We start from the raw sequence: 27231 nt of genomic DNA on the forward strand, positions 1-27231 counted from the left end.
CAATTCGCCCTCATTATCAACTCTCTCTGCTCGCTCTCTCTCTCTCTCTCTCTCTCTCTCTCTCTCTCTCTCTTTCCCTCTCTCCATCTTTCTTTCGTTTACTACACAGATCACATTTAATCCTAATTAGGTATAGCAGTTGACAACATAATTTACAACAAGTTATTACATTATACAAATGTCCACAACGGGAACGTTTTCACAGACAACACTTTGCATAATTTAATATGTTCATAAATAAATTACTCGGACATCTGCTTGAACAGCGTTAGCTTAATAAATATGGAAAAGAAATTACACTTGTAACAAGGATCTTACTTAGTTTTAAGGGCTTCTCCATTATTCAGCAATTGCCTTGCGTTCCCATTCACCAGCACTGACGATCATTGCAGTCTTCCTCTCTAAGATCACTCTTCCCCGTCATTCCAGTTATTCCCGTTCTCAGTGTTATTCTCGGCGGTCCTCGCTTCCTCCTTCCCGGCGGCAACCATTCCAAGATGGCTTTTGACCTTCGTTCTTGCTCCATTCGCCGTACATGGTCACAGCATTGAAGAGCTCTTTTCGCAGTTCTTTGCAGGATTCGTTGTTCCGTATCCATCATCTGTCTAATTTGCTTATTTCTTCTCCTCTCCGTTCCGGATATCCTGGCTACATCTATCTCCACTGTCAAGCCTACATCGCTGCCACTCTCCCGGGGACTATCCTTCTGCACCACACATTAGTGTACATTCAACTGCTGTTTGCAGAATCCTCTCTTTATATATATATATATATATATATATATATATATATATATATATATATATATATATATATATATTGCTAATCATAGCACATCGCCTAATCAGAACAGATACACACAAGTTCATGAACTCTCCATGTCATACCACCATATTTCTCGATTTGAGACCCATACCGAAGTTAACTGAAGAAGTATAGAAGATTCAAAGACGAGCTGCTCGTTTCCTCACGGGTTTGTCTTCTCAATGAAAGAACATAATCTCAATAATAATATTAAAAAAAAAAAGATGCCGTGAAAGACGCTGCAAGAAGGGTGCTGTGAGCTGTAGGTTGGTTGCCTTCGACGAATCAAGACACCTCTTTTCAAACATTTGAAACTGTTTTGTACATGAGAGTCAGATTCTTGATCGGAGGTTGGTGTTTACTGGCACATCCCAGATTACATAATTAGATTTAACGGGACATTATAACTATCTCATCCGGAATTTTGGGGTCGTTCCTTGACGTCACCTTGATGCAACGAGTAAACAAAGGGAAGAACAGGAGAGACACTATTGACTCTCTCTCTCTAGCCACTTTTCAACACAAATCATGAGAGTGGATGCATCTGCATATTGTTAAAGGACTGAATAATACGATTGATCTCCATTATTCTATCTACAGTTTTATATGCAGTTTTGTTGTTTAATTTTCTGCCGTATGAAGTAAGATACTCTAGAACATAGTTCACGTAGTGCATTAAGTGTTTCAAATTTTGCAGCTATAAACCACTATTGTTCTTTATTTCAGGAGTTCTGTCCTACGTAAGCGGTGTTCCTGTATTAGAAGACAACTCCAGCAAAGATGATCCACTGTGGGTAAGAATCAATGTTTATACTCATTAAAGCGGGCTTCTCAATAATATTGTCACTTCCTGTCTTAGAGCAAGACTTTAAAGAGTGCCTTGCGATGAAATGGTTGTGCGGAAGAAGGGAGGGGGGGGGGGGGGTTGATGACGACACTGCTCGTCGCTCCGTAATGTCAAAGTGATTGTAGCCACAACGTTTAGGAGGAGATTACTGGTAATAAAGGAGAAAAATTGCTTATGTCTAAATAATACGGAATTTTTACGCCAGTTAGGTTTAATTTAAACTGAACAAACTTTAGGAATGAGTATCAAATAAAAGCGGTCACATGTATTGCGTAGATCATATACCGAGTGGTTATAATTAAAGTGCAGCTATTCACAGACGTCCAGTGTTGGCTTTAATTATCGTACGCCGGCGAACCTCGATAGATATTATAATGAGTTACGATATTTCGGTACCGATTTACGCTGCAAACAAATTAATTGCAATTTTGGCCACCAGGTACAAATCCAACGCTTTGAATTCAAGAAAGACGTATAGAACTGTTTCCATATGTCATGGCTTAGGAACGAGATGTGTTCACAAGAGGTCAAACAAGTAAGAAAGGCAAAATGTTCATTTTATTATTAACCGCCGCTTACACCAGTTGTTTCACATGAGCACTGCAGACGTCGGCGGGGTGCTGTACAGCGCCAGATTTGCATATGGTAGCCAAAATTGGAACTGATTTCTTTTTTACAGTGTATTCCTGAATTCCAATCAAAAACAGCTGCCAAAATGAGAAACGTAGAAGTAGATATCCTCGGAGTAACGAAGCAGCTTAAATCACTTAATAAAGGCAAGGCCTTCCGGTCCATATTGTATACCAGTCAGGTTCCTCTCAGAGTAGGCTGATAAAATAGCTCCATATTTAGCAGTTATATACAACCACTCGCTCACAGAAAGATCCGTACGTAAAGACCGGAAAATTGCTCAAGTCACACCAATATCCAAAAAGGGAAGTAGGAGTAATCCGCTGAATTACAGGCCTGTATCACTAACGTCGATATGCAGTAGGGTTTTGGAACATATACTGTGTTCGAACATTATGAAGTACCTCGAAGAAAACGATTTATTGACACATAGACAGCAGGGACTCAGAAAATATCGTTCTTGTGAAACACAACTAGCTCTTTATACTCATGAAGTAATAAGTACTATCGACAGGGATGTCAAATTGATTCCATATTTTTAGATTTCCAAAAGTCTTTCGACACCGTTCCTCACAAGCGTCTTCTACTCAAACTGCGTGCCTACAGAGTGTCGCCTCAGTTGTGCGACTTGATTAGTGATTTTCTGTCAGAATGGTCACAGTTCGTAGTAATAGACGGAAAGTCATCGAATAAAACAGAAGTAACATCCGGCGTTCCCCAAGGAAGTGTTATAGGCCCTCTATTGTTCCTGATCTATATTAACGACATAGGAGACAATCTGAGTAGCCATCTTAGATTGTTTGCAGATGATGCTGTTATTTACTGTCTTGTAAAGTCATCAGATGATCAAAACGACTTGCAAAATGATTTAGATAAGATATCTGTATTGTGCGAAAAGTAGCAGTTGACCCTGAATAAGGAAAAGTGTGAAGTTATTCACATGAGTACTAAAAGAAATCAGCTAAATTTCGATTACGCGATAAGTCACACAAATCTGAAGGCTGTAAATTCAACTAAATACTTAGGGATTACAATTACAAATAACCTAAATTGTAACGATCACATAGATAATATTGCGGGTAGAGCAAACGAAAGACTGCGTTTCATTGGCAGAACACTTAGCAGGTGCTACTAAAGAGACTGCTTACACCACGCTTGTCCGCTCTATTGTGGAGCATTGCTGTGCGGTGTGGGATCCGCATCAGGTTGGACTGACAGATGACATCGAAAAACTACAAAGAAGGGCAGCTCGTTTTGTATTATCGCGAAATAGGGGAGATAGTGTCACAGACATGATACGTGAATTGGAGTGGCAATCATTAAAACAAAGGTGTTTTTCGTTGCGACGGGATCTTCTCATGAAATTTCAATCACCAGTTTTCTCCTCCGATTGCGAAAACATTCTGTTGGCAACCACCTACATAGGGAGAAATGATCATCACGATAAAATAAGAGAAGTCAGGACTCGCAAAGAAAAATTTAAGTGCCCGTTTTTCCCACATGCCGTTCGAGAGTGTAACGGTAGAGAGACAGCTTGAAGGTGGTTCATTGAACCGTCTGCCGCCACTTTATTGTGAATAGAAGAGTAATCACGTAGATGTAGATGTAGAAATCGGTTCCGTGTTAACGCAGTAACTTATCTACCAATATTCGCTGCTATACTACAATTACAGCCCACACTGGACCTCTGTGAGTACCTGCACTTTAATTGTAACCAGCCGGTACGTTTTAGCCATTCCAACTTACACTTAACACAGCTTCAAAAGTAGCTCAGCACACACAAAACCAAGGAAATACACAACTAACAAAATTCGCGAGGATTTACGTTTGCCACCAATGTGGATCACACGAGTGTACCGGTGTTCCAACGTCCAGTACATCAGACAAAGAAAACGTTAATCCACTGGAAACAAAATCAGAATATTGCGATGATAATCGACATTAACTGGAACCAAAGCCGGCGACACCAATAGATTATCGAGCTTTTTATAGTAACGCTGATGAAATTTCACTGGAATTTTAGCCTAGTACGAAAAGTCACAGCGAGGAATGTAATATCCGACCGAAACAGACGCGAGGAATAAACAAATGAGAATCTACATCCGTACTCCGCAAGCCACCGTACGGAACGAGGCGGAAAGTACCCAGTATCGATACTAGCCTTTTCCTTACCTGATCCACCTGCACACAGAGGGAGGGGAAAACGATTGTCTATGTGCCTCAGTATGAACGCTAATTTCTCGTATTTTATCTTCGTGGTCCTTAGGCGAAATGTATGTTGGCTGCAGTAGGCTTGTTCTGCAATCAACTTCAAGTGCCGATGCTTAGAATTTTCAAAGTAATGGTCCTCAAAAATAATGTCGCCTTCCCTCTAGGGATTGCCATTTGAGTTCCTATAGCATATCCATAGGACTTTCGTGCAGTTCGTGCCTTTAATCCGATTTGGTGCGGATCCCAAACATTCGAGCTGTATTCAAGAACAGGTCACACCAGCGTCTTATATGTGGTCTCCTTTATAGATGGACCACTCTTCCTAAAATTCTGTCAATAAACCGCCTTCCCTATCACAGTCCTCACGTGCTCGTTCCATTTCATATCGCTTTGCAGTGTTACGCCCAAATATTTAAACGATGTGACTGTGTCAAACAGGACAATACGATTGCTCTATCGGAACATTAAGGTTTTGTTTTTCCTACTCACCCGCATTAATTTACATTTTTTCTACATCTAGAGCCAGCTACAGTTCATCACACGAACTATGAATATTGTCTCAGTCGTTTTGTATCATCCTATAGTCACTCACCTCCAAGTACACTACAAAATCATCAACAAAGAACTGCAGATTGCTGCCCGCCACGTCCGCCATATCATTTATGTTTATGGAGAACAACAGCGGTCCTAACATGTTTCCCTGGGGCACTCTTGACCATAACCTTGCTTCTGATGAACTCTCGCTGTTGAGGACAACATACTGGGTTCTATTGCTGAAGAAGTCTTCGAGACACTCACATATCTGAAACCCATTCAGTATGCTCGTACCTTCGTTAACAGTCTTCATAATGGAACTGTATCAAATGCTTTGCAGAAATCTAGAAATATAGAATCTACTTGTTAACCTTCATCCATAGTTCGCAAGATATTATGTGAGAAAAAGGGCAATCTGAGTTTCGCATGAGCGATGCTTTCTAATACCATGCTAATTCGTGGCCGTCAGTTTTTCAGTCTCTAGGGAAATTATTATACTAGAATACGTCTAGAATTCTGTGGAAAACCGATGTTAAGGATATTGATCAGTAGTTCTGCTGCTCGTTTCTTTCATCTTTCTTACATACACGAGTCTCCTGAGACTTTTTTCCCAGCCGCTTAGGATTTTGCGGTGAACGAGAGATTCGCGATAGATGCAACCTAGGTAAGGGACCAATGCCGTAGAGTACTCTTTGTAAAACCGAAGTGGAATCCCATCGGGACCTGCCAACTTATTTGTTTTCAATTGTTTTAGTTGTTACTTTATTCCAGGGATGATTGTTACTGTGTCGTCCATACGGGACTCCGTGCTGTGGTCCAACGGAGGTATGTTTGTACGATTCACCGGCATGAGCGAGTTCTTGACGAGGAATTATTGGCAAAGACACCGCTAATAGAAGTTCTTTTGAATGTTTCCCATTTTCCCTTAATAAAGGAGATAGTAAAGGACAATGAAACAAACAAATAATCCCAGTAATTATTGACCGAAAAAGCAATGGCTTCCCCGGTACGAAATATGTACAAGTGCAGTCGTGCTAGCGTTACAACACCGTTAATGTCCAAGGATACGTTTATTTCGAAACACCGCGAGATGTAAATTACAAAGTGATAAACCGCCCTCGTTTCATTTTATCATCATTCCGCATAGTTATGCACTGGCGAAAAGCGCTTCGACAACAAGTGTATCTGTCATGGCCTTGCAGGTCCCCCGACTTGAACCTGTTGGATTTTCTTGGTGTATGTGTGTGGGGATACTTACTTCGTAAAAGCTTTGGTGTATTCCAGTCCTGCTGAGAGTCTCGGTGAACTCCGGGAACGCACTGTGAATGGATGTCAATGCATTCGGAACACGCATGGGATTTTTGAACGTGTATAGGCACCAATGAGAAGACATGATGAAACCTGCATTCACTTGAACAGCGGCCACGTGTAACATTTGTTGTAAGGTGTTTGTCCTATAGGGGAGAGGGGGCAAAACCGACCAGTTAACATTATATCTTATGAAAATCAAACTTCCTCTAACTTTTTCTTTTTTTTGTAAAATGAGGTTATTAATATTATGTGCATATTAAAGCTGTATGATATCCATCTACAATGGTTTAATGATAAGTGGTTTAATTTTTGTGAAATTTTTGCTGGCGTTGACAAAATGAAGGTTTTGCCCATAGGTGGGGTAAAACAGACACCCATAAGATTTAAGTGAAAAAAGTTTATTTTATTCCAAATCTTACAAAAAAAACACACAAATGATTTTTTTTAAAAAGTATTGAGACGTTTATCAATACGAAATAAGAAATGAACACTACCGAGGCTGAATTTAAGTTGTAAGTCACAAACGAAATTGTTATCTTCTTCACAATTTGTCGGCCCATCCGTTACAGTTCAGATATTGAATCCACCCCTTTCTGTCCTTTGAGTTAGAATATAGTTCTTTTCAGAATATGCAAGCGTCTTCTTCTTCGTTCAAGTCATCGGCATCTTCATCTTCTTTTATTTTCAGTTTATTTACTTTTACCTTGCTACTTTCAGATTTTGTTTGCAGCTTAGATTGAAAAGAAAGCTTCCTCTTTGGAAATCTTTTATTTTTAATATATTTGTCCAATGTTCCATTGTTTTTAGCTTTCATTGCTTCTTCTTTAAGTTTTCTTTGGTCTTCTTTTTTCCTCTCCTCTGTCACCAGTACTGCTTTTTAAGGTGAAGATGTGAGGATGACTGTATTTCCTTTTTTTTCCTTTCATTTTTCTTGTGAACTCTCTCCTTTTCTTGTGGGGATGGTATAAGTATTTTAGATGATATTGGAAATGCACTTGTTTCCAATCATATTTTTTGTAGGCCTCTTGGACTTGGCCTCGATGCTGTATGTGGTGAACTTGCTGCTCCATAAATGGAAGGCTGGTTCCCTTCTCCATTTTGTGCTTCAGAAGTTGAAGGCCGAGAACGTGGAGAGTCAGGTATTACAGATGTAGATGGATTTTCTAGAATCCAGACACAGGATGGTTGCAGAGCCCTGGGAATGTGCAACGTCTGGTGCACCAGAAGCTAAATTCGAACACCGTTCAGTAGAAGTTGATGGCTGACAGTTTGTAGAATCTGATTCTGGCCTAGAAGTAGCTTCAGATGGAGCATACAAGAGATCAGGGAACACGTTTCTATTGAATAGGTGTATTCCAGTCGTCTCGAGGCCCTTTATGGCAGTCTGTTTAAGAGCAACTCTTGTAAAAGCCCTGTTCACAAGCTCACCTGTTTGGTATATGGTGATGCAACGCCCAGAATGCGCAATTAACCACTGCCTAGCTTCTTGCTCATAATATGCACTCAAAGGGGCCATAATAGAAACATCTTAATGCTGAAGGCGGTCTGTTGTGCACATACGGTAGAAAACACAATAAAATGACATTTCCATGTTAGGTCACTAGGACCCAAACTGTTAGTATATCCACATCCGTCCAAAATGAGCAAAACTGGTTTTTCCAGTGAAGGATTAGAAAATTCGATGAATTTCTTAAACCAAATTAGAAAAGAGTCCTTATCGATCCATCCCGATTCATGGTAACAGGCGAAGGATCCTGGGGGAGCACCATCCATTAACAACAGATTTTCCTTCTTCCTGGGAAATACAAATACTGGCGGCATAAAGTTCCCAGATGCACTCATACATGTTTCTGCAGTAACGAGTACACCATGTCCTGCAGAAGGAAAACAAATGGTTCAAATGGCTCTAAGCTCTATGGGACTTAACGTCTGAGGTCATCAGTCCCCTAGACTTAGAAATACTTAAACCTAACTAACCTAAGGACATCACAGACATCCATGCCCGAGGCAGGATTCAAACCTGCGACCGTAGCAAATAGCGCGGTTCCGGACTGAAGCGCCTAGAACCGCTCGTCTACAGGAAGATAAACATCCAACTAGTTTTTCCCCCCAGAAGGGCAAACACCTTTGAACGTTTGCTTGGGACTGTGAGTATCCATGCCTCATCCACATAGTATACATCGTTTAGTTTAATTTTGTATTTTGTGTAGACTGACTTCAAGAGATCAAAAAATTTCCCAACGGCAACTCTATTAAAACTTTTAGCTCGAGCTAAAGATGTATGCTCTGGCGATCTTAGTCGTAATTCAGATGTTGGTTAACGAAACCATAATACTAGTCTTTAACTGCCATTTTGTCAACTCTTTTGAAGGTATGGTTTGTGATATTTTTTCTGCCAAATCAAATTCCAGCTGGCGTAGATGAGAAATAGCAAGGCCAAAAGTCTTTCTTCCATAAACAATACATACTCAATTATTTCCTTTTCTCGAACTTCAGAAAACACAATATCATAGCGACCCAATCGATTTTCAGAAGCCAGTTCGGGCGTCAGTTCATATTTTCGCGCTTTTTTCGCCTTGTCAATCAAAGTTGTCCTAGGTACTTTGAAAGATTTAGATGTTGCAGTGTATCCCATCCATCCTTTGCATTTAGTGCCTCCTTCATTCCTTCTTGTGACAAACTCTGCTGAATGCTGTCTGCTGAGTGTGCACATGTCTGTAGTTCTTCACCATATCTGAAATGAAACTGTAGGGCCTTAGTTTTCTTCTTCCTCTTCTTCGGCACTACAACCCTTGCTGGGCCTTGGCCTCTTCAACAATCTCCCCCCATATCTCTCTGTTCTAAGCTTTTTTCTTTCATCCACGGATCCCCATCTTGGCAAGGTCAACCAGAACATTGTCCATCCATCTAGCTCTTGGTCTGCCCTTCCTTCTGGTGGAATTCGTTTGGGCATCCCGCCTTCCGTCATTCTATCCAGGTGTCCTTTCAAACGCATTCTTTGAGATATGATAAATTTCACTATATGTTTCCCTTGTATAAGCTCTTGTATTTCATGGTTGTATCTCACTATCCAACCTTATGCCTCTCTCAAAGGCCCTTAGATTTTTCGTAAGATTTTCCTTTCAAATGCCCTTAGGCTGTTATTGTCTGCTTCTGTCATTGTCCACATTTTTGATCGACATGTGGCAATAGGTCGCACAAGGGAATAGTATACTCTCAATTTAGTTGTTCTTGTAATCAGAGTGTTCTTGAGTATCTTTAGATTTGATAATAGGCTTTGTTTCCTGCATGTATCCTTTCTCTGATACATTGTCTCATACTATTATAATTGGTTAGGAGGTCACCTAAATAATGGAAGCGCCTGACAGCTTTGAAGCATTTATCAGATATCTTCAGGTCCTGATGTGTTCCTCTAGCTTCAGAACTGGACATAACCATATATTTTGTCTTGCTTTCTTGTTCCTTCTGATTCCATTTGTCCATATACTTCTTCAAGCGATTTTACGTCCCTTGTCACGATGGCGATTTCATCTGCATATGCGCATATCTGGCTGGACTTCATCATTATTGTTCCTCTTGTATCTACTTTTTGTATGATACTATGCAGTGCTAAGTTAAACAGGACTGAAGAGAGGCCATCACCTTGTCTCACTCCATCCTTAAAATCAAACTGCATGGTCATTCTGTTATTAGCTTTTACTTTTCCTTTTGAATCCTTCATCGTTAGCTCGATTAGCCTCCTCAGTTTATCACAGATGCCCTTTATGCAATGCTGACCTATTAATACTATCGAAAGCTTGTTTAAAGTCAACGAACAGGAGGTGGAGATCTATATAATATTCATAAAATTTTTCCATTATTTGTCAAACAACAAACAACTGGTCAGATGTACCTCTGTTTGGTCGAAATGTACATTGGCATTCTCCGAGTATCTTTTCGGCGCACTTCTTTATTCTTTCGTCCAGCAATCCAGAGAAAATCTTATATACTACATTCAGTAGGGTTATGACTCTATAGTTTTCACAACTGAGCTTTTCTCCTTTCTTATATATTGGGCATATTATTTCAGTATTCCACTCCTCCAGCATGCTTTCATTTTCCCATATGTTCTTTATAGTTTAAAAATTTCACGTCTTAGAGATTGCCCCCCTGATTTTATTAGTTCTGACACGATCCCATTTTCACAAGTGCATGGTTATTTTTTACTTTATTTATCACTGTTTCCACTTCCAGCATTGTTGGGTTTTGTGCCTCATCCCTTTCAGTTTCCCTTCCTCTGTGTTCTCCTCCCGTTCCTGTGTACCTCTTGGGGCCTGATCTGAGTTTTTGTTGAGCATATCTTCAAAGTATTCTGCCCACCTTTGCAGTTTTTCTTGTTCATCTCTTATTATCTCGCCGTTTCTGTTTCTGCATGCATTTTGTTTGGGTTGAAAATTTTTTCTCATCTTTCCCGCGGCATGATTGAATTTCTTCGTTTCATTCTGTTCCTTTAATTATTCTATCTCTTTAAACTTTGATTTCAGCCATTCCTTTTTCTTTTCTTGTATATTCTTTGGGAATTGGATCTTACACACCTCCACATTTCTTCTTGTTTCTCTTTGTATCATTCTCAGTCTTGCTGCATTTTTACGTTCTATTACTAGCCTGCATTCATCATCAAACCACTCATTTCTTGCATTTCTTCTCATCCCGACTATGTCTTCTGCTGCCTCTTTCACCGCTTTCTGTATCTTATTCCGTCTCTCTTGGATTCCCATTGTTTCCTCGCTGGGAGTCAGTGCATCTCTAACTTTTGCTTGGTATGCTTTCACAACTTCTGAGCCATTCGGTTTTACTGTGTCCCAGTTTGTATTTTTCTCCATTCCGGGTTTAGGTGTTACAGATAGTTTCTTTCTCAGTACAGCTTTTGCAGCATAGTGGTCTGAGTAACAGTTAGGGCCCTGCAGCTCCTCACATCGATAATTGACGTGGCATGTCGTGCGTTTACTAACACATAGTCTATTTAATTGACTATCCCACTTACATTTGATTAGCATGTACCGAAGTGTATTATCCTGATGACTGGATTATTTCTAACAGCAGACTGACATAACATTTCTCCATTCTCGCTACTTTCTTCATGTAGTGCGTCTCCCAGATACTCTTCCACATTCGCTTCGCCCAACCTGTGCATCAAAGTCTCCCATAAGTAAGAGCAGATCATACTTTTGTACTTTACTGCATGCCTTTCTAGATCTTCATACAACTTTTCCTTTGTTTCGTTTTCTGCTTCCTCTGCTGGTGCTGTTATTATTGTTATATTTCTGAATTTTCCTTTCACACTCTGTCTGCTAAATCTTTAATTCGTGGGCTCAAATTCCAAAACACTTTTTCCAACCTCCTTTGTTATTATGCATTCCGTTCCGGCTTGGCCTGTTCTTCTGTCTGGTCGACTATACAGCAGAGAATACTGAGGCACATCTACCTGTCCTTGTCCTTGCCATCTTATTTATTGTAGCGATACAGTGTTGTACCTGAACTTCACGATCTCATCAGCTATTTCTTTCATTTTTCCAGGTTTCAACATTGTTCGTACGTTCCACGTTACTATTGCCAAATCTTTTGTCCTTTTTCTTTGCCGAGGTCGTGTCTTTTTTCTCATCCATCATCCGAGGCTCTTGTTGAGGCTCCGTAATCTGTCATTTTTACAGTGTAGGGTTATCGGCACCACACCCAGTCCCCATCTTGGAGGACCTGGATTGTTTTAGAGTTTACTCCCCTAGGGAGGGAGGTTGGCTTCCCTACGCCTACAGAGCGCCCCCCCCCCCCTCCCTATGTTGCAGTACACACTTCATCTGACATCTCCGTCGAGACCACTCCGGCTTGGGTGAACCTGCCAGTAGCTACACTGCAGCCGGCATAACTCTCGACTTCATCGAGGCACGCAAACCTTTCCACCCGGCACTGAAGGTGCCTGCGATAAGGCGGTGTCCCCTGAAACATAAAAAATTACACATAGCGTTGTTTGCTGTGCGTATTAAAAAATTAAAGAAGAGGTCTGCATAATATGAAGAGAACTCTTTACTTGAAATAGAAACTTACCTTAGACCCTACTAAAAATACCAGTTTCCTGCGGTTTTAACTTTTTTGTGTAACAAGTAAAATAACATTCGTGCTATGTAGAAAGTAAAAAATTTGCCCAAAGCCTTGTTATTACATGTTAACTTCCATCTCCATTTAGAGTAAATTTAACGAAACACCTAATATTACTAATTCGGAGTTTTAATTATTTTATAAAATATAAGTAACACTGGACTGAGTCGATTTTAGGCTATCGAGCAACAGTTGCTAAGCTACGTTTACTATAAAAATACATCTAAACGCACTGAATAATCATACTTACTCACTGATGTAAATCAGATTGGCGTACTAATTCTCAAAACATAAACCAACTTCGTGCAACTTGGAAAAGAAACTATATAAAACTTCAGAACCTCGCACAATCCAAACAATGGCTAATACGCAAACGAAACTAAGCTCGAACTACCCATAATCGCTGCCTCTTTACTATTTCATAGCGTTGCCACTCCTTAGCAGCACCTAACAGGAAATATTGTAGATGTCGGTTGGGCCCGCCCGTCGGTTTTGCCCCATTATCTCATATTCACCTCTTTCATTTGTGCCTATGAGGGGCGTTCAGTAAGTGATGCAACACATTCTTTTCTCGCCCAATTTCGATTGAAAAATGTAGAATTTGTTGTGGGACACCGTGTAATATTCCCGCTTCATCCCCTATAGTTTTGATGTGTCGACAGAAGTGCCGACACAGTGTGGTTTGAGGAGACCGAAATACACGCTACAAGCTCACGTAGGATGGCGTGAGGTCTGAAACAGGATACGTAATGAATGCTATAAAGAAAAGTACGTAGCTTCTGGAATACTTAACTTTAATCCATCCTTGGTACATCGCTATTGACGATACAAGTGAGACTCTATAGTTTCAGACAATATACTGCTAATGGCGCCTTGCTAGGTCGTAGCCATTGACTTAGCTGAAGGCTATTCTATCTGCTCTGCAAATGAGCGAGGCTTCGTCAGTGTGCATCGCTAGCTACGTCGTCCGTACAACTGGGGCGAGTGCTATTACGTCTCTCTAGACCTGCCGTGTGGTGGCGCTCGGTCTGCTATCACTGAAAGTGGCGACACGTGGGTCCGACGTATACTAATGGACCGCGGCCGATTTAAAGCTACCACCTAGCAAGTGTGGTGTCTGGCGGTGACACCACAAGTTTCATGTACTTCAGATAGGTGGCGGCGCTGTATGTAGTATTCAAAATGGCGTCTGTAACGGAGGTGGGTTTCAAGCAGAAAGCTGTCAGTGAGTTTCTTTTGGCGGAAAACCAGAGCAACGCAGATGTAAATAGGCGCCTGCGAAATGTTCACGGAGACCTGGCAGAGAAAAAAGCACGATGAGTCGCTGGGCGAGGCGTCTGTCATCACCACAACAAGGTCGCACAAAACCTGTCCGATCTCCCGCTCACCGGGCGGCCGCACACACCCACAGGAAATTGCAGAAACGACTTCAGCGTCAACGGTGCCACAAAAATGCGAACCAACTTCTCAATGGCAACGCAAGGCCTCACACGCGTCTGTGCATCTGAGAGGAAAACTTCATTGGACTGTTCTTCGTCATTCACCCTACAGCCCGAATCTGGTACCTTCCGACTTCCATTTGTTTGGTCCAATGAAGGATGCATTCCACGGGAAAACAGTATGTGAATGATGGGGAGGTTATTGATCCAGCAATACGTTGTCTCCGATATCGACCAGTAGAGTGGTATCATGCGGGCATATAGGCCCTTCCCAGTAAGGTGGCATAAGGTCGTCGCACTGAACGACGATTACGCTGAGAAATAGGGTTTTGCAACCGAAAGAGTGGGAATAATATGGTGTTTTGGAATCGTGAATAAAACCAACCAGCTTTCAGAAAAAAATGTGTCACATTACTTATTGAACACTTCTCATACAGTAATGAGACGCCCTCTATATTGGTTTTAAAGTCATTTATAAGAACATACAATTTTTTTATTAATTTGAGGTTTTCTGAATCTCAGTTTATTCAGTATCTATAATGTAGCTGTGAATATTATTTTCCTAATTACCAATGACCATTTTTATGAAACACATTTTTCCGAATGTAACATATTTGTGGAATACTTATTCGACATCCCTATGACTTTGTGGTATCTGCCTGGAAATAATGAAATATTCTGGGTTTCTAAAAAATGTCTATAGCGGTTAGGAAGCGGTTACCTTAACCAGACGGATAATGACGCTAACCTTAAAACTCTTGTTGTCGAACAACATAGTTGCATGGTTAGGACGCAAATGACATTGAGTGCTATGTGCAAAACCATTTTGAACAAATTGAGGAAGACGATGCATGTGAAGAAATGCGGTCTAATGAGTAAAAGCCAAGTTATGAGTAGTTTCCTTAAAAGAAAACATACTACTCATACGTTTAAAATACTGTCTGGTCCATCTCAGTGGTATCGCCAACTTGCAGTGTATCTGAGGGGTATCGCTACCTCTACAATCCCTGTATGTGGGTTATGCTTAATCCACGAAGCACATAGTGTAGTGGCAAAAACGAACTCAACAGTATGTGAACAAAAATTACTGACGTTCCCACCCGGTCCCCCTCACTCTTGCCCTCTCCCAGCTTTTGTATTTTGAACACAGTCGTAATCATTAAAGTAAGCCCTGCGAAGCGTTCCACTAGACCAGTCCACTGGGCCACAGGGAGTGATGTGGCGCCGTACCGGATAGGCAGCCCTCATGCAGCCGTGCAGCAAGTGTAGCCTACATACAGGCGCTAGTGCGCTAATATACAAACCGAGACACCTTCACATTTGCTAGGCGTCCTCACCAAAAATGAGCCAAGTATACAAAAATTCAGTCCTACCCGGTGCCTTTTCGAAACTTTCCTATATTATCACCATCACCGTCCAAATGAATTCCAGTGCTAGATAAGGAACTTGTAACCTACCCGTACCCTCCTAACAACGAAAGATTAACAGTTCATGGTGTGTTACTTTGCTGCAGACCTCGATTCGTTGTAGCCAACTGTCAAATAGCTTCTTCAGGCTTTCATCTACATCTACATGGTTACTTTGCCAGTCACAATGAAACTTCCCCTTTGTATGTAAAGAATGACAGTGCTGGAAAAACTCTTACGTTATTTGATTTTCAAACAGCTAAGCAAAACTAAACGTACTCAGACAGTTCTCTCTTTACTTATTCTGATCATCACTAAACTGACGCACAATACTTTTAGCGCAACGCAATCTGACTTTTAATAATCCCTACAAAACAATGAACCTGACTAACTATAACCTATACCATTCATGAATCACTTACCTCACAGAAATCTTCGTTACTCGAATTACCACAATACAGCGAGCGCCAATAAATAAAAGTTTCTAACTACTGAAGGCACTAACTACTGATAGGCATGGATTGCAAATGAAAGATTTTGATACAGAACAAACAATGTATTTACCTTAATAGTGGTTCAAATGGCTCTGAGCACTATGGGACTTAACTTCTAAGGTCATCAGTCCCCTAGAACTTAGAACTACATAAACCTAACTAACCTAAGGACATCACACACATCCACGCCCGAGGCAGGATTCGAACCTGCGACCGCAGCGGTAGCTAGCTGTGTTTCACAAGTCCGATACTTTCTGAATCCGTGTTGGCTGTTTGTCAATAAATCGTTTTTTTTTTCAGGTAATTCATAATGTTCGAGCACAGAGTAGGTTCCAAAAACCTATTGCAAGTTGACGTTAGTGATATGGGTCTGTAATTCAGAGGATTACACCTATTTACCTTTTTGGGTAATGGCGTGACTTATTCAAGTTTCCAGTCTTTAGGTACGGATCTTTCGACGAGCGCGCTGTTGTAAGCAATTGTTAAGTATGGATCTATTGTATCAGTATATTCTGAAAGGAATCTGACTAATATACGGTCTGGACCTGAGGCCTTGCCCTTATTAAGTAAAGCAAGCTGCTTCGCTACACCGGGGGTATCTACTTCTAAGTTACGCAAGTTGGCGGTTGTTCTTGATTCGAATTCCGAAATATTTACTTATTTGAAAAAGGAATTTTGGGAAACCGTGTTTAGTAATTCTGCTGTAGTAGTACTGTCATCAGTAACATCGCCTTTGGTATCACGCACTGGGAGCATTGATTGCGCCTTGCCGCTGGTGTACTTAACATACAACCAGAGTCTCTTCGGATTTTCTGCCAGACTTCGCGGCAGAGTTTCGTTCTGGAAACCATTAAAACCATCTTGCACCGAAGTTCGCGTTAAATCTCTAAATCTTTGTCAGTCTTGAGGGTTCTTCGTTCTTTTAAATATGGCGTGCTTTTTGACTTCTGTGCAAATTCCATATACATATCAGAATCAAATAATGAGCTCAATTTTCGATTAAAGTTTAAAGAAATATAATATTTATTTTTGATCTTGTGAATACATTTCCTCCAGCTGCTCTCTAAGCAATCTTACGAACAACTCATCTTCATCAAGGCCACTTTACAACTAAGCGCATTCAAGTTATTACTCCCCCCTATCAAAAAAGTGTGTTCGCCAAATATTCTATAATGAATATTCTATTACGCTTCACAGACAGAAAAATATAAAATATTTATCGTTAACGCAATTTATAGAAAAAGTACTTTGTATCTGACTATGACTATTATGTTGGTCAGATGCCTGAACGAGGCAGAAGCAAGACTCTCTAGAAATTACATAATAGATTTTGGTCGAAAATTTCCCAACCAAACGAAAACTGGGAAATGGACAAAAGGGGCATTAAATTGACTAGCTTGAGGTCTAGTATTACAAAGTAATCACGGTAATTAATAAGCACTTAATTAGTAATTTGAGAGAAAATTGAAATATTTCCCGAACAGCTTGCTGGTAGCTACGCAAATGAACTGTCAAAAGACTCATCTCTTCAAGGAGCATATAAAGTTACATTGGTATTATATTTAATTGCCAATTAAAATATCTGAAATAAAAAATTTGAAAAAAACGATCAAATGTTTTGTGAAATTATTTGTGTAAGAGTAAGAAATAAAACAGATTAGAGAAACATCTGACGCACCTCTGACTGATGCTCGAAATCATGTACGGAAACTGAGATGCCATTGAGAATTTATAGTTCAATGTTTAATTTAGAATTTCAAAGAATATTAGAAGTTATCTGTCTGAATTTTGTAGCCTGCGCAATCTCATTTGCTGTACATGATTTCGAATATCATTCAACGGCGTGTCAAATGTTTCTCATTATTAGAGAAATCATTTCACAAAACATTTGACCGTTACTGCTGCTCTTTTTTAATGTTAAAACTTAGAAACAATTACATATAAACTCTCGTTTGATTTTTGTCATAAAATAAAATTTCGTGTATTTGACAGATCTACACACATTTATAAATCAACATACCTCTGGAATACAGAAGTGAACAAACTGATAGCATACGACTCGAAAATTGTAAAATGAACAGACGGTTACACGCGCCACAAAACCAAGGATAACATTATAACTGCACTACTTTTTCATTCATTGTGGTCTTCAGCTAAACTATCAAATTCATACCCTGCTTCATGCGTGTAATGTTTGTGAAGACTGGTCGTGATTGCCACCATATGGGTACTCTTCCGTGTACAATGGAACCGCTCCTCTAACAGTTTGGTTCCTTTCGCCATAAACGATATTCAGTTTATCGACTCTCGTATACATTTTGAATGTCTCAATAGCTTTACAAACAAGTTACCTGTGTTATCTCGAGTTCCGAAGACGCTGCTGCCGCAGTTACTGGAAGACATCCCACTGGACGTAAGGTAATCAGTGTGGAACCAACATGACGAATGTCCCTCCCATTCCGCACATGTAGTGTCAGGCTCTCTTAAGAGAACATTTGGAGGGCGTGGAAGTTCGAATCCTGCCTCGTGCATGGATGTCTGTGATGTCCTTAGGTTAGTTAGATTTAAGTAGTTCTAAGTTCTAGGGGACTGATGACCTCAGAAGTTGAGTCCCATAGTGCTCAGAGCCATCTGAACCATTTGAACCCACTGTGACACAAGGCGGTGAATGGCTGTCTCATAAAATTCCCGGGACTGTGATGCTAACAAGTTCCGCACGTACAGTGTAATATTGTGCCCTGCCCGCGACGTAATAACATACATAAAATAATATTTGGCACCTCACGCTACGCGCCAAATATAATAATATTAATAACTGATAATAATTAGATAAATAATCAACAAAAGGAAATCTACTAAATGAAAAGCAAAATAAACCTTAACACACATCACTTTCTTAGTCTCTATAATGAAAATTATTTTTTGTCCGAAAATGCACTCGATATTATCAACTACGTAAAAAAATCACTTCACTCCTTAGTTAATACTGTTCCTTTTTTACCCTTTTTATTGTTTGAAGTGAAGGTCGGTAGACTCGTGGCGTGCTGAAAAACGTTTAATTTGGGTTTCTATAATCTCAGAGAAATTACTAACTGTCTTCTCGCCTCGAGAGAAAATTCAGAACAGTTTAATTTAATTTCGTGGGTATCGCCTTGGCAACGTAAGAAAAAATGTAGTAAAGCAAAATCTATAACATTTATAAATTGGGTATTGATGATCGTTACTATGAAATGAAAGCAGAAATATCAAATTAAACAATTATTATTTAACGAAAGACGCTTTTTATACGGACATCTGACATCTCGTGCATTAATCTCACAGTTTTGAACATAACAAAGAATTTTTTGCCGTATGCCGGCGGAATATGTGGAAATTACAATAATCTTAGCCCGACTATGTAGCGAAAGAAAAAAGTATTCATAGTAAAGTCATATCAGTAATCGCAGTTGGCGATAATAATGGTATAATTAAACAAATTCCTAACAAGAAACAATTTCAGTTCATTTGAACAAAATGGAAGAAAATAAGAGTCTGACAGCGTAAGATGCTGACGGAAAGGCGAGCGACTAAAGAAGAAGAGAGAGAAAATGACGAGCGCCCATTCTTATATAGAACAAAATACAGATGATAATGTTATGCCGCCCTCATTACCCTGGGCGTACGTATTCGCTGACTTGAAGCGCAGTTCATTGACTCAGTGGTTAAATTATATCTTTAACTCTCGGTATTTCGATAGGAAAGGAAAATAGTATGTTATTACGTCGCGGGCAGGGCACAATATTACAACAGCTGGACGCCGCTGTTCACACGAGTGCAGGAAAGGTTATGCTGACGTTCTTCTTTGACCAAGATGGCCCCCTTCTGATTCACATCCAGCAGCATGGGACAACAATGAATGTCCAGCGTTACTCGCAAACCTTGACCACCTTTCGCCGAGCGATGAAATCGAAACGACCAGGCAATCTCACCCATGGAGTCATTCTGCTCCACGACAGTGCAAAGCCTCATTCGGCCAACGCAGTCGCGGAACTCCTGCAGAAATTCAAATGGGAGATTCTCGGCCACCCTTCATACAGTCCGGACCTGTCTCCCTGTGTTTCGCCAGTTTTGGTCCCCTTAAAAAAGCGCTGAGGGGCAAACGATTCACCTCGGACGACGACGTCCAGCTGTACATGCGGAACTGGTTAACATGGCAGTCCCTGGAATTTTATGAGACAGCCATTCAAAAATGGTTCAAATGGCTCTGAGCACTATGGGACTTAACATCTATGGTCATCAGTCCCCTAGAACTTAGAACTACTTAAACCTAACTAACCTAAGGACATCACACAACACCCAGCCATCAAGAGGCAGATAAAATCCCCGACCCCGCCGGGAATCGAACCCGGGAACCCGGGCGTGGGAAGCGAGAACGCTGCCGCACGACCACGAGATGCGGGCGGAGACAGCCATTCACCGCCTTGTGTCACAGTGGGACAAGTGTCTCAACAGCCAGTGTCAATACTTCTAACATACAGGTACTGGTTTCTGTAATTATGCTTCGTGCTCCTTTCTTTTTGAACGTTCCTTATATATTGAAGCATCGACTTAATTACTTTCTTTACAGTCAGATCTGCAACCCCGATTTGCTATGTGAGTTGTACTTGAAGTCAATTCTACAGCACGAAATACATATACAACATCGTTTGGACAAGTTACTCATTGTGACAATGTTATATACGTATTTTGTGTTACCCAGTGTGACGACGTTGTGTATATACACTCCTGGAAATTGAAATAAGAACACCATGAATTCATTGTCCCAGGAAGGGGAAACTTTATTGACACATTCCTGGGGTCAGATACATCACATGATCACACTGACAGAACCACAGGCACATAGACACAGGCAACAGAGCATGCACAATGTCGGCACTAGTACAGTGTATATCCACCTTTCGCAGCAATGCAGGCTGCTATTCTCCCATGGAGACGATCGTAGAGATGCTGGATGTAGTCCTGTGGAACGGCTTGCCATGCCATTTCCACCTGGCGCCTCAGTTGGACCAGCGTTCGTGCTGGACGTGCAGACCGCGTGAGACGACGCTTCATCCAGTCCCAAACATGCTCAATGGGGGACAGATCCGGAGATCTTGCTGGCCAGGGTAGTTGACTTACACCTTCTAGAGCACGTTGGGTGGCACGGGATACATGCGGACGTGCATTGTCCTGTTGGAACAGCAAGTTCCCTTGCCGGTCTAGGAATGGTAGAACGATGGGTTCGATGACGGTTTGGATGTACCGTGCACTATTCAGTGTCCCCTCGACGATCACCAGTGGTGTACGGCCAGTGTAGGAGATCGCTCCCCACACCATGATGCCGGGTGTTGGCCCTGTGTGCCTCGGTCGTATGCAGTCCTGATTGTGGCGCTCACCTGCACGGCGCCAAACACGCATACGACCATCATTGGCACCAAGGCAGAAGCGACTCTCATCGCTGAAGACGACACGTCTCCATTCGTCCCTCCATTCACGCCTGTCGCGACACCACTGGAGGCGGGCTGCACGATGTTGGGGCGTGAGCGGAAGACGGCCTAACGGTGTGCGGAACCGTAGCCCAGCTTCATGGAGACGGTTGCGAATGGTCCTCGCCGATACCCCAGGAGCAACAGTGTCCCTAATTTGCTGGGAAGTGGCGGTGCGGTCCCCTAAGGCACTGCGTAGGATCCTACGGTCTTGGCGTGCATCCGTGCGTCGCTGCGGTCCGGTTCCAGGTCGACGGGCACGTGCACCTTCCGCCGACCACTGGCGACAACATCGATGTGCTGTGGAGACCTCACGCCCTACGTTTTGAGCAATTCGGCGGTACGTCCACCCGGCCTCCCGCATGCCCACTATACGCCCTCGCTCAAAGTCCGTCAACTGCACATACGGTTCACGTCCACGCTGTCGCGGCATGCTACCAGTGTTAAAGACTGCGATGGAGCTCCGTATGCCACGGCAAACTGGCTGACACTGACGGCGGCGGTGCACAAATGCTGCGCAGCTAGCGCCATTCGACGGCCAACACCGCGGTTCCTGGTGTGTCCGCTGTGCCGTGCGTGTGATCATTGCTTGTACAGCCCTCTCGCAGTGTCCGGAGCAAGTATGGTGGGTCTGACACACCGGTGTCAATGTGTTCTTTTTTCCATTTCCAGGAGTGTATTTTATGTTTTACTATTGACTTCAAGTAAAGCTTATATAATCTCTGCTTTCAATTACTGTCTGCAACGAAAATAATTACATGGTCGCTTCATTGTATAAGAAAAACTTTTACAGCGCTATATAGGCTTTTTGTTTCAATTGCTCTCACAGATAACGTGGCTGCACATAGCACAATCTAACTGAAATTTAAAATACGAATGTTATAGACGATGCAACAGTCTTGTACACTCGAATGCCAAATGCGATCGAGACAATATATAGAAAACTTTGAAAGTACTTAAAATTTTTGTTATATTATACTTTGTTATTGTTGACGTGGACTGGTCTGCCCAGAGTTCAGACCTGAACCCAACAGACACCTTCGCGATGAGTTATAACATCGACTTGGGTGCAGGCTCCAGGTTCCATCATCGCTACTTTGTCTGGTTTCGGCTCTTGAGAAAGAATGTGCTGCCATAACTCCGCAGACAATGAGACACCTCATTGGAGGGCTGAGGCCGTCATGAAGGTGAAGGGTGGACACGTCCCATGTTATTCTCCACTAATACACTGTACAGGCATGCGTATTCAAATATAGAGATGTGTAAACATCCAGAATACGGCGCTGCGGTCGTCAACGTCTACGTCTATAAAAGCCAACAAGTGTCTGGAGTAGTTGTTAGATCGGTTACTGCTGCTACAATGGCAGGTTATCAAGATTTAAGTGAGTTTGAACGTGGTGTTATGAAAGGCGCACTAGCGATGGGACACATCTCCGAGGTAGCGATGACGTGGGAATTTTCCCACGAGTGTACCATGAATATCACGAATCTGGTGAAATATCAAATCTCCAACATCGCTGTGGCCAGAAAAAATTCCTACAAGAACGGGGCCAACGACGACTGAAGAGAATCGTTCAACGTGACAGGAGTGCAACCTTTCTGCAAATTGCTGCAGATTTCAGTGATGGGCCATCAACAAGTGTCAGCGTGCGAACCAAATACAACTTTCGGAGCCGAAGGTCGACTCGTGTACCCTTGATGACTGCATGACACAAAGCTTTACGCCTCGCCTGGGCCCGCCAACACCGACATTGGATTGTTGATGACGGGAAATATGTTACCTGGTCGGATGAATCTCATCTCAAATTGTATCGAGCAGATGAACGTGTATGGGTATGGAGACAACCTCATGAATCCATGGACCCTGCATGTCAGTAGGGGACTGTTAAAGCTGATGGAGGCTCTGAAATGGTGTGGAGCGTGTGCAATTGGAGTGATATGGGATTCCTGATACGTCTAGATTCGACTCTGACAGGTGACACGTATGTAAGCATCCAGTCTGATCACCTGCAACCATTCGTGTCCACTGTGCATTCCGACGGACTTGGGCAAGTCTAGCGGGACAATGCGACACCCCACACGTCCAGAATTGCTACAGAAAGGCTGGAGGAGCACTCTTCTGAGTTTAAACACTTATTCTGGCCACCGACTAGCTGTCCAGAAGAGATCTCCAACCCCTCGTATTCTTTGACGGATTTATGGACCGCCCTGCAGGATTCATGTTGTCAATTTCCTCCAGCACTACTTCAGACAGTAGTCGAGTCCATGCAGCGTCGTGTTGCGGCACTTCTGTGTGCTCGCCTGGGTCCTACACGATGTTAGGCAGGTGTACCAGTTTCTTTAGCTCTTCAGTATAGATGTCTGGATACTTTTGAAGAGATAGTATGTCAGACTTTGTAAACTGCAGTTCAGTATCGATGTGCGATAAGATGAGGCAGTACAGGCGGAGGAATGCCACTGTGTGTTGCAGAAGACGGAGCAAGAGGACTCGGAGCGGACTGCGTCGGCCGCCCCCGCCACGCTGGACGCGTCCTTCTGCCGGCGGCGCGCCGACGGCCTGTACCCGCACCCGGACTCTGCCGTCCACTACTACAGGTAACGCCTGCGCTTCCGCATTTGCTTCTTAGTGGTCACCTGCCGCTCGCAGTAATTGCCGTGTTGTGCTACTGTGCGGCTATGGGTAAAATTTTTGCTGTGTATCATTTATTTATTTACTTATTTATTGAGTGATAAGAGTTCTGACTATTCTAATGCCGCTCACCACGAATTCCTCTCTTTTACCAACCTTCTCATCTCAGAATAGCTCTTCCTCAGTTATATGCTGTCTTCCTCTCCAAATTTTACCCTCTACAGCTCCCTCTAGCTCCATCGAAGTTATTAGAAGTTATTACCTGATTAACAGATGTCCCATCGTTCTGTCACTTCTTTTTGTCATCGTTTTCCATATTTTCTTTCCTTCACCGGTTCTGCAGCGAACCCCCTGATTCTTTACCTTAATTTTCAACATTCTTGTGTAGCACCACAACTCAGATACTTCGATTATCCTCTGTTCCGGTTTTCCCACTGTCCATGTCTCACTACTATACAATGCGGTGCTCCAAAACGTACATTCTCAAAAATTTCTTCTGAAACCTCCCCTTAGAAAAATTTATGAATGACTGTACTGGAAAACCTCTTACGTTATTTGTTTTCAAACAGCTGAGCAAAACTGAACGTACTCATTCATTTCCCTCTTTACTTATTCTGATCAACACTAAACGGACACAATATTTTTAGCGCAACGCAGTCCGACTTTCAATAATCCCTACAAAAGAATAGCCCTGACTGACAATAACCTATACCTTTCATGAATCACTTACCACACAAAAATCTTCGTTACTCGAACAACTGCAATACCGCGAGCGCCAATACTGCCAGCTAAATAAAAGATTCTAACTACTGAAGGCACTAACTACTGATAGGCATAGTTAGCAAATGAAAGATTTTGATAGAGAACAAACAATGTATTTACCTTAATAATATTCAAAAGTCATCATCATGATATACAGTATTACAAATTTACTCTTTCTGATGGACACACGTCCAGATCGTCCGCTCAAAACTCTGGCATCTCTCTCCCCACATCCACCACTGCTGGCGGCTCAGCTTCAATTGCCCAACGCTACGCGCTGTTCACATCCAACTGCCCAACACTACAATAGCGAATATTCCAACAATGCCAACCAGCCACAGACTGCACACAGCACAGCCAGTGATTTTCATACAGAGGGTTACGTGACGTTGCCAACATAAAAACCTAAACAGACTACTTACACTTACACAAATTAAGGCCTATGTTTGATACCAGACAGTGCTAGTCTGCTTTTGATGCCCTCCTTGCTCCGTCCATCACGGGTTATTTTGCTGCCTAGGCAGCAGAATTCCTTCACTTTATCTACTTCATGATCCCCGTTTTTGATGTCAAGTTTCTGGCTGTTCTCATTTCTACTGTTTCCCATTACTTTTGTCTTCTTTCGATTCACACTCAGTCCACATTCTGTACTGATTATTCTGTTCATTCTGCTCAACAGATGTTGTAATCCTCCTTCACATTCATTGACGATAGTGGTCATCAGCGAATTTTATCATTGATATCCTTTCACTTTGAATTTTAATCCTAATCTTGAACCTTTCTTTTATTTTCCTCATTGCTTCTTCGATGTACAGATTAAATAGCTGAGGCGAAAGACTGCTACCTTGCCTTACACCCTTTATAATTCGAGCACTTCGTTCTTGGTCTTCCAGTCTCATTCTTCAAAAAATGGTTCAAATGGCTCTGAGCACTATGAGATTTAACATCTTAGGTCATCAGTCCCCTAGAACTTAGAACTACTTAAACCTAACTAACCTAAGGACATTACACACATCCATGCCCGAGGCAGGATTCGAACCTGCGACCGTAGCAGTCCCGCGGTTCCGGAATGCAGCGCCTAGAACCGCACGGCCACCGAGGCCGGCAGTCTCATTCTTCTCTCTTGGTTCTTGTACATACTATATACGACCCGTCTTTCCCTATAGCTTACCCATAAAACTTCGAAAATCGTGCACCATTTCACACTGTCGAACGCTTCTCAGTCGACAAATCCTATGAAAGTGTCTTGATTTTTCTTCAGTCTTGCTTCCATTATCAACCGCTTCATTTAGTTTTATAAGTTGAAATGTTTTGTAGTCTTGTACGATTTTTGGATGCCACAGCCTTTTCAAGGGCCTGAAAACTACTTGCGTTAACAGCCAGAATGCGATAGCGAACGTGATTTTCAGTAATCTTCCGTCCAAATGTCCTCAATCCAGCTCGCCCGAACTGAAATAAAATGTTCTATCTCGCTAAGAATAATGCAGAGCACTCAAGAACCACGGCGATAAATGAAAGTCTACTGTCGTTTAGAAAAGCAGTGTATTCTGAGAAAAATTCCCTGAACAACAGAATGTCAAAAACGGAAGTCGTTTCGTACCTTCCCTGGGGGACCTTTCGTTTTCAAGTCATTGATAAAATGCCTTACTGAATTTGTCGGGAGTTTACAGGCTGGAAGCTCGAGAACATTGGAACCGTGCATTCGTACATTCAGTTCTCTCTTATCCGTGCAGGATATTACCTGTAATGAACTGGTCGATAGCCCAGATACCGTGCCGGCCGAAGTGGCCGAGCGGTTCGAGGCACTTCCGTCTGGAACCGCGCGACCGCTACGGTCGCAGGTTCGAATCCTGCCTCGGGCATGGATGTGTGTGATGTCCTTAGGTTGGTTAGGTTTAAGTAGTTCTAAGTTCTAGGGGACTGATGACCTCAGAAGTTAAGTCCCATAGTGGTCAGAGCCATTTGAACCACTTTTTGAACCCAGATACCGTTACAGGTCAGAACAAATTGCCAGCCAGTTCTCTGACTTTGTATTCCACATTACTCTTTAAGCATACTTTTGTGCGTATGATAAAAGCTGTGCGTTCTTATGCACAGGCAATAAATCTATGGACTTAGAGTCCACGCAAAATAACTTGGCTCCTGCAGAGAAACGTACTGTCGTTCTGAGCGCCGGGCGAGTCCACCCCTTCGTTCAGAAAGGGGACTCTCTTAGTTTGCTGTCGCCTGCTGAGCTGCACACTGCGGAAGGTGGTCCTCTCAGACCTTCATGCACTGATGTTCTTATTCGGTAACCTACTGACTTTTCGAATTAGTGGTCACATTGGCATAACCTGTTAATATGATCGTTTGCGGACTCGCTATCTGCTTGTGAGGCTTCAGCTACTGAACTGTACCTCCCCTAGTACGTAGTGGCCGAACGCGATGGAACCCCCACTACTACCGAGATCCCTTCCCCTACTGTCCAGTCTGCGCAGGTGTGCCTTACCAGCAGGACCCTGAGTTTGAGGTGAGACGTGGAGAGGTGT

General features: G+C 42.2%; 1 protein-coding gene across 1 annotated transcript in view; it reads left to right on the forward strand.

Annotated features, from left to right (window-relative positions):
- The window catches only part of LOC126455937 (uncharacterized), a 249628-nt gene that overhangs the window by 173682 nt on the left and 48715 nt on the right, over positions 1-27231 (forward strand). Inside the window, exons 2-3 of the mRNA XM_050091695.1 lie at positions 1531-1598; positions 23783-23907. Of these exons, the coding sequence (XP_049947652.1) occupies positions 1531-1598; positions 23783-23907 (193 nt within the window). The remainder of the gene's footprint in view (positions 1-1530; positions 1599-23782; positions 23908-27231) is intronic.

This window comes from Schistocerca serialis, chromosome 2 (assembly GCF_023864345.2).
Source record: "Schistocerca serialis cubense isolate TAMUIC-IGC-003099 chromosome 2, iqSchSeri2.2, whole genome shotgun sequence".
In the NCBI taxonomy this organism is placed as follows: Eukaryota; Metazoa; Arthropoda; class Insecta; order Orthoptera; family Acrididae; genus Schistocerca; species Schistocerca serialis.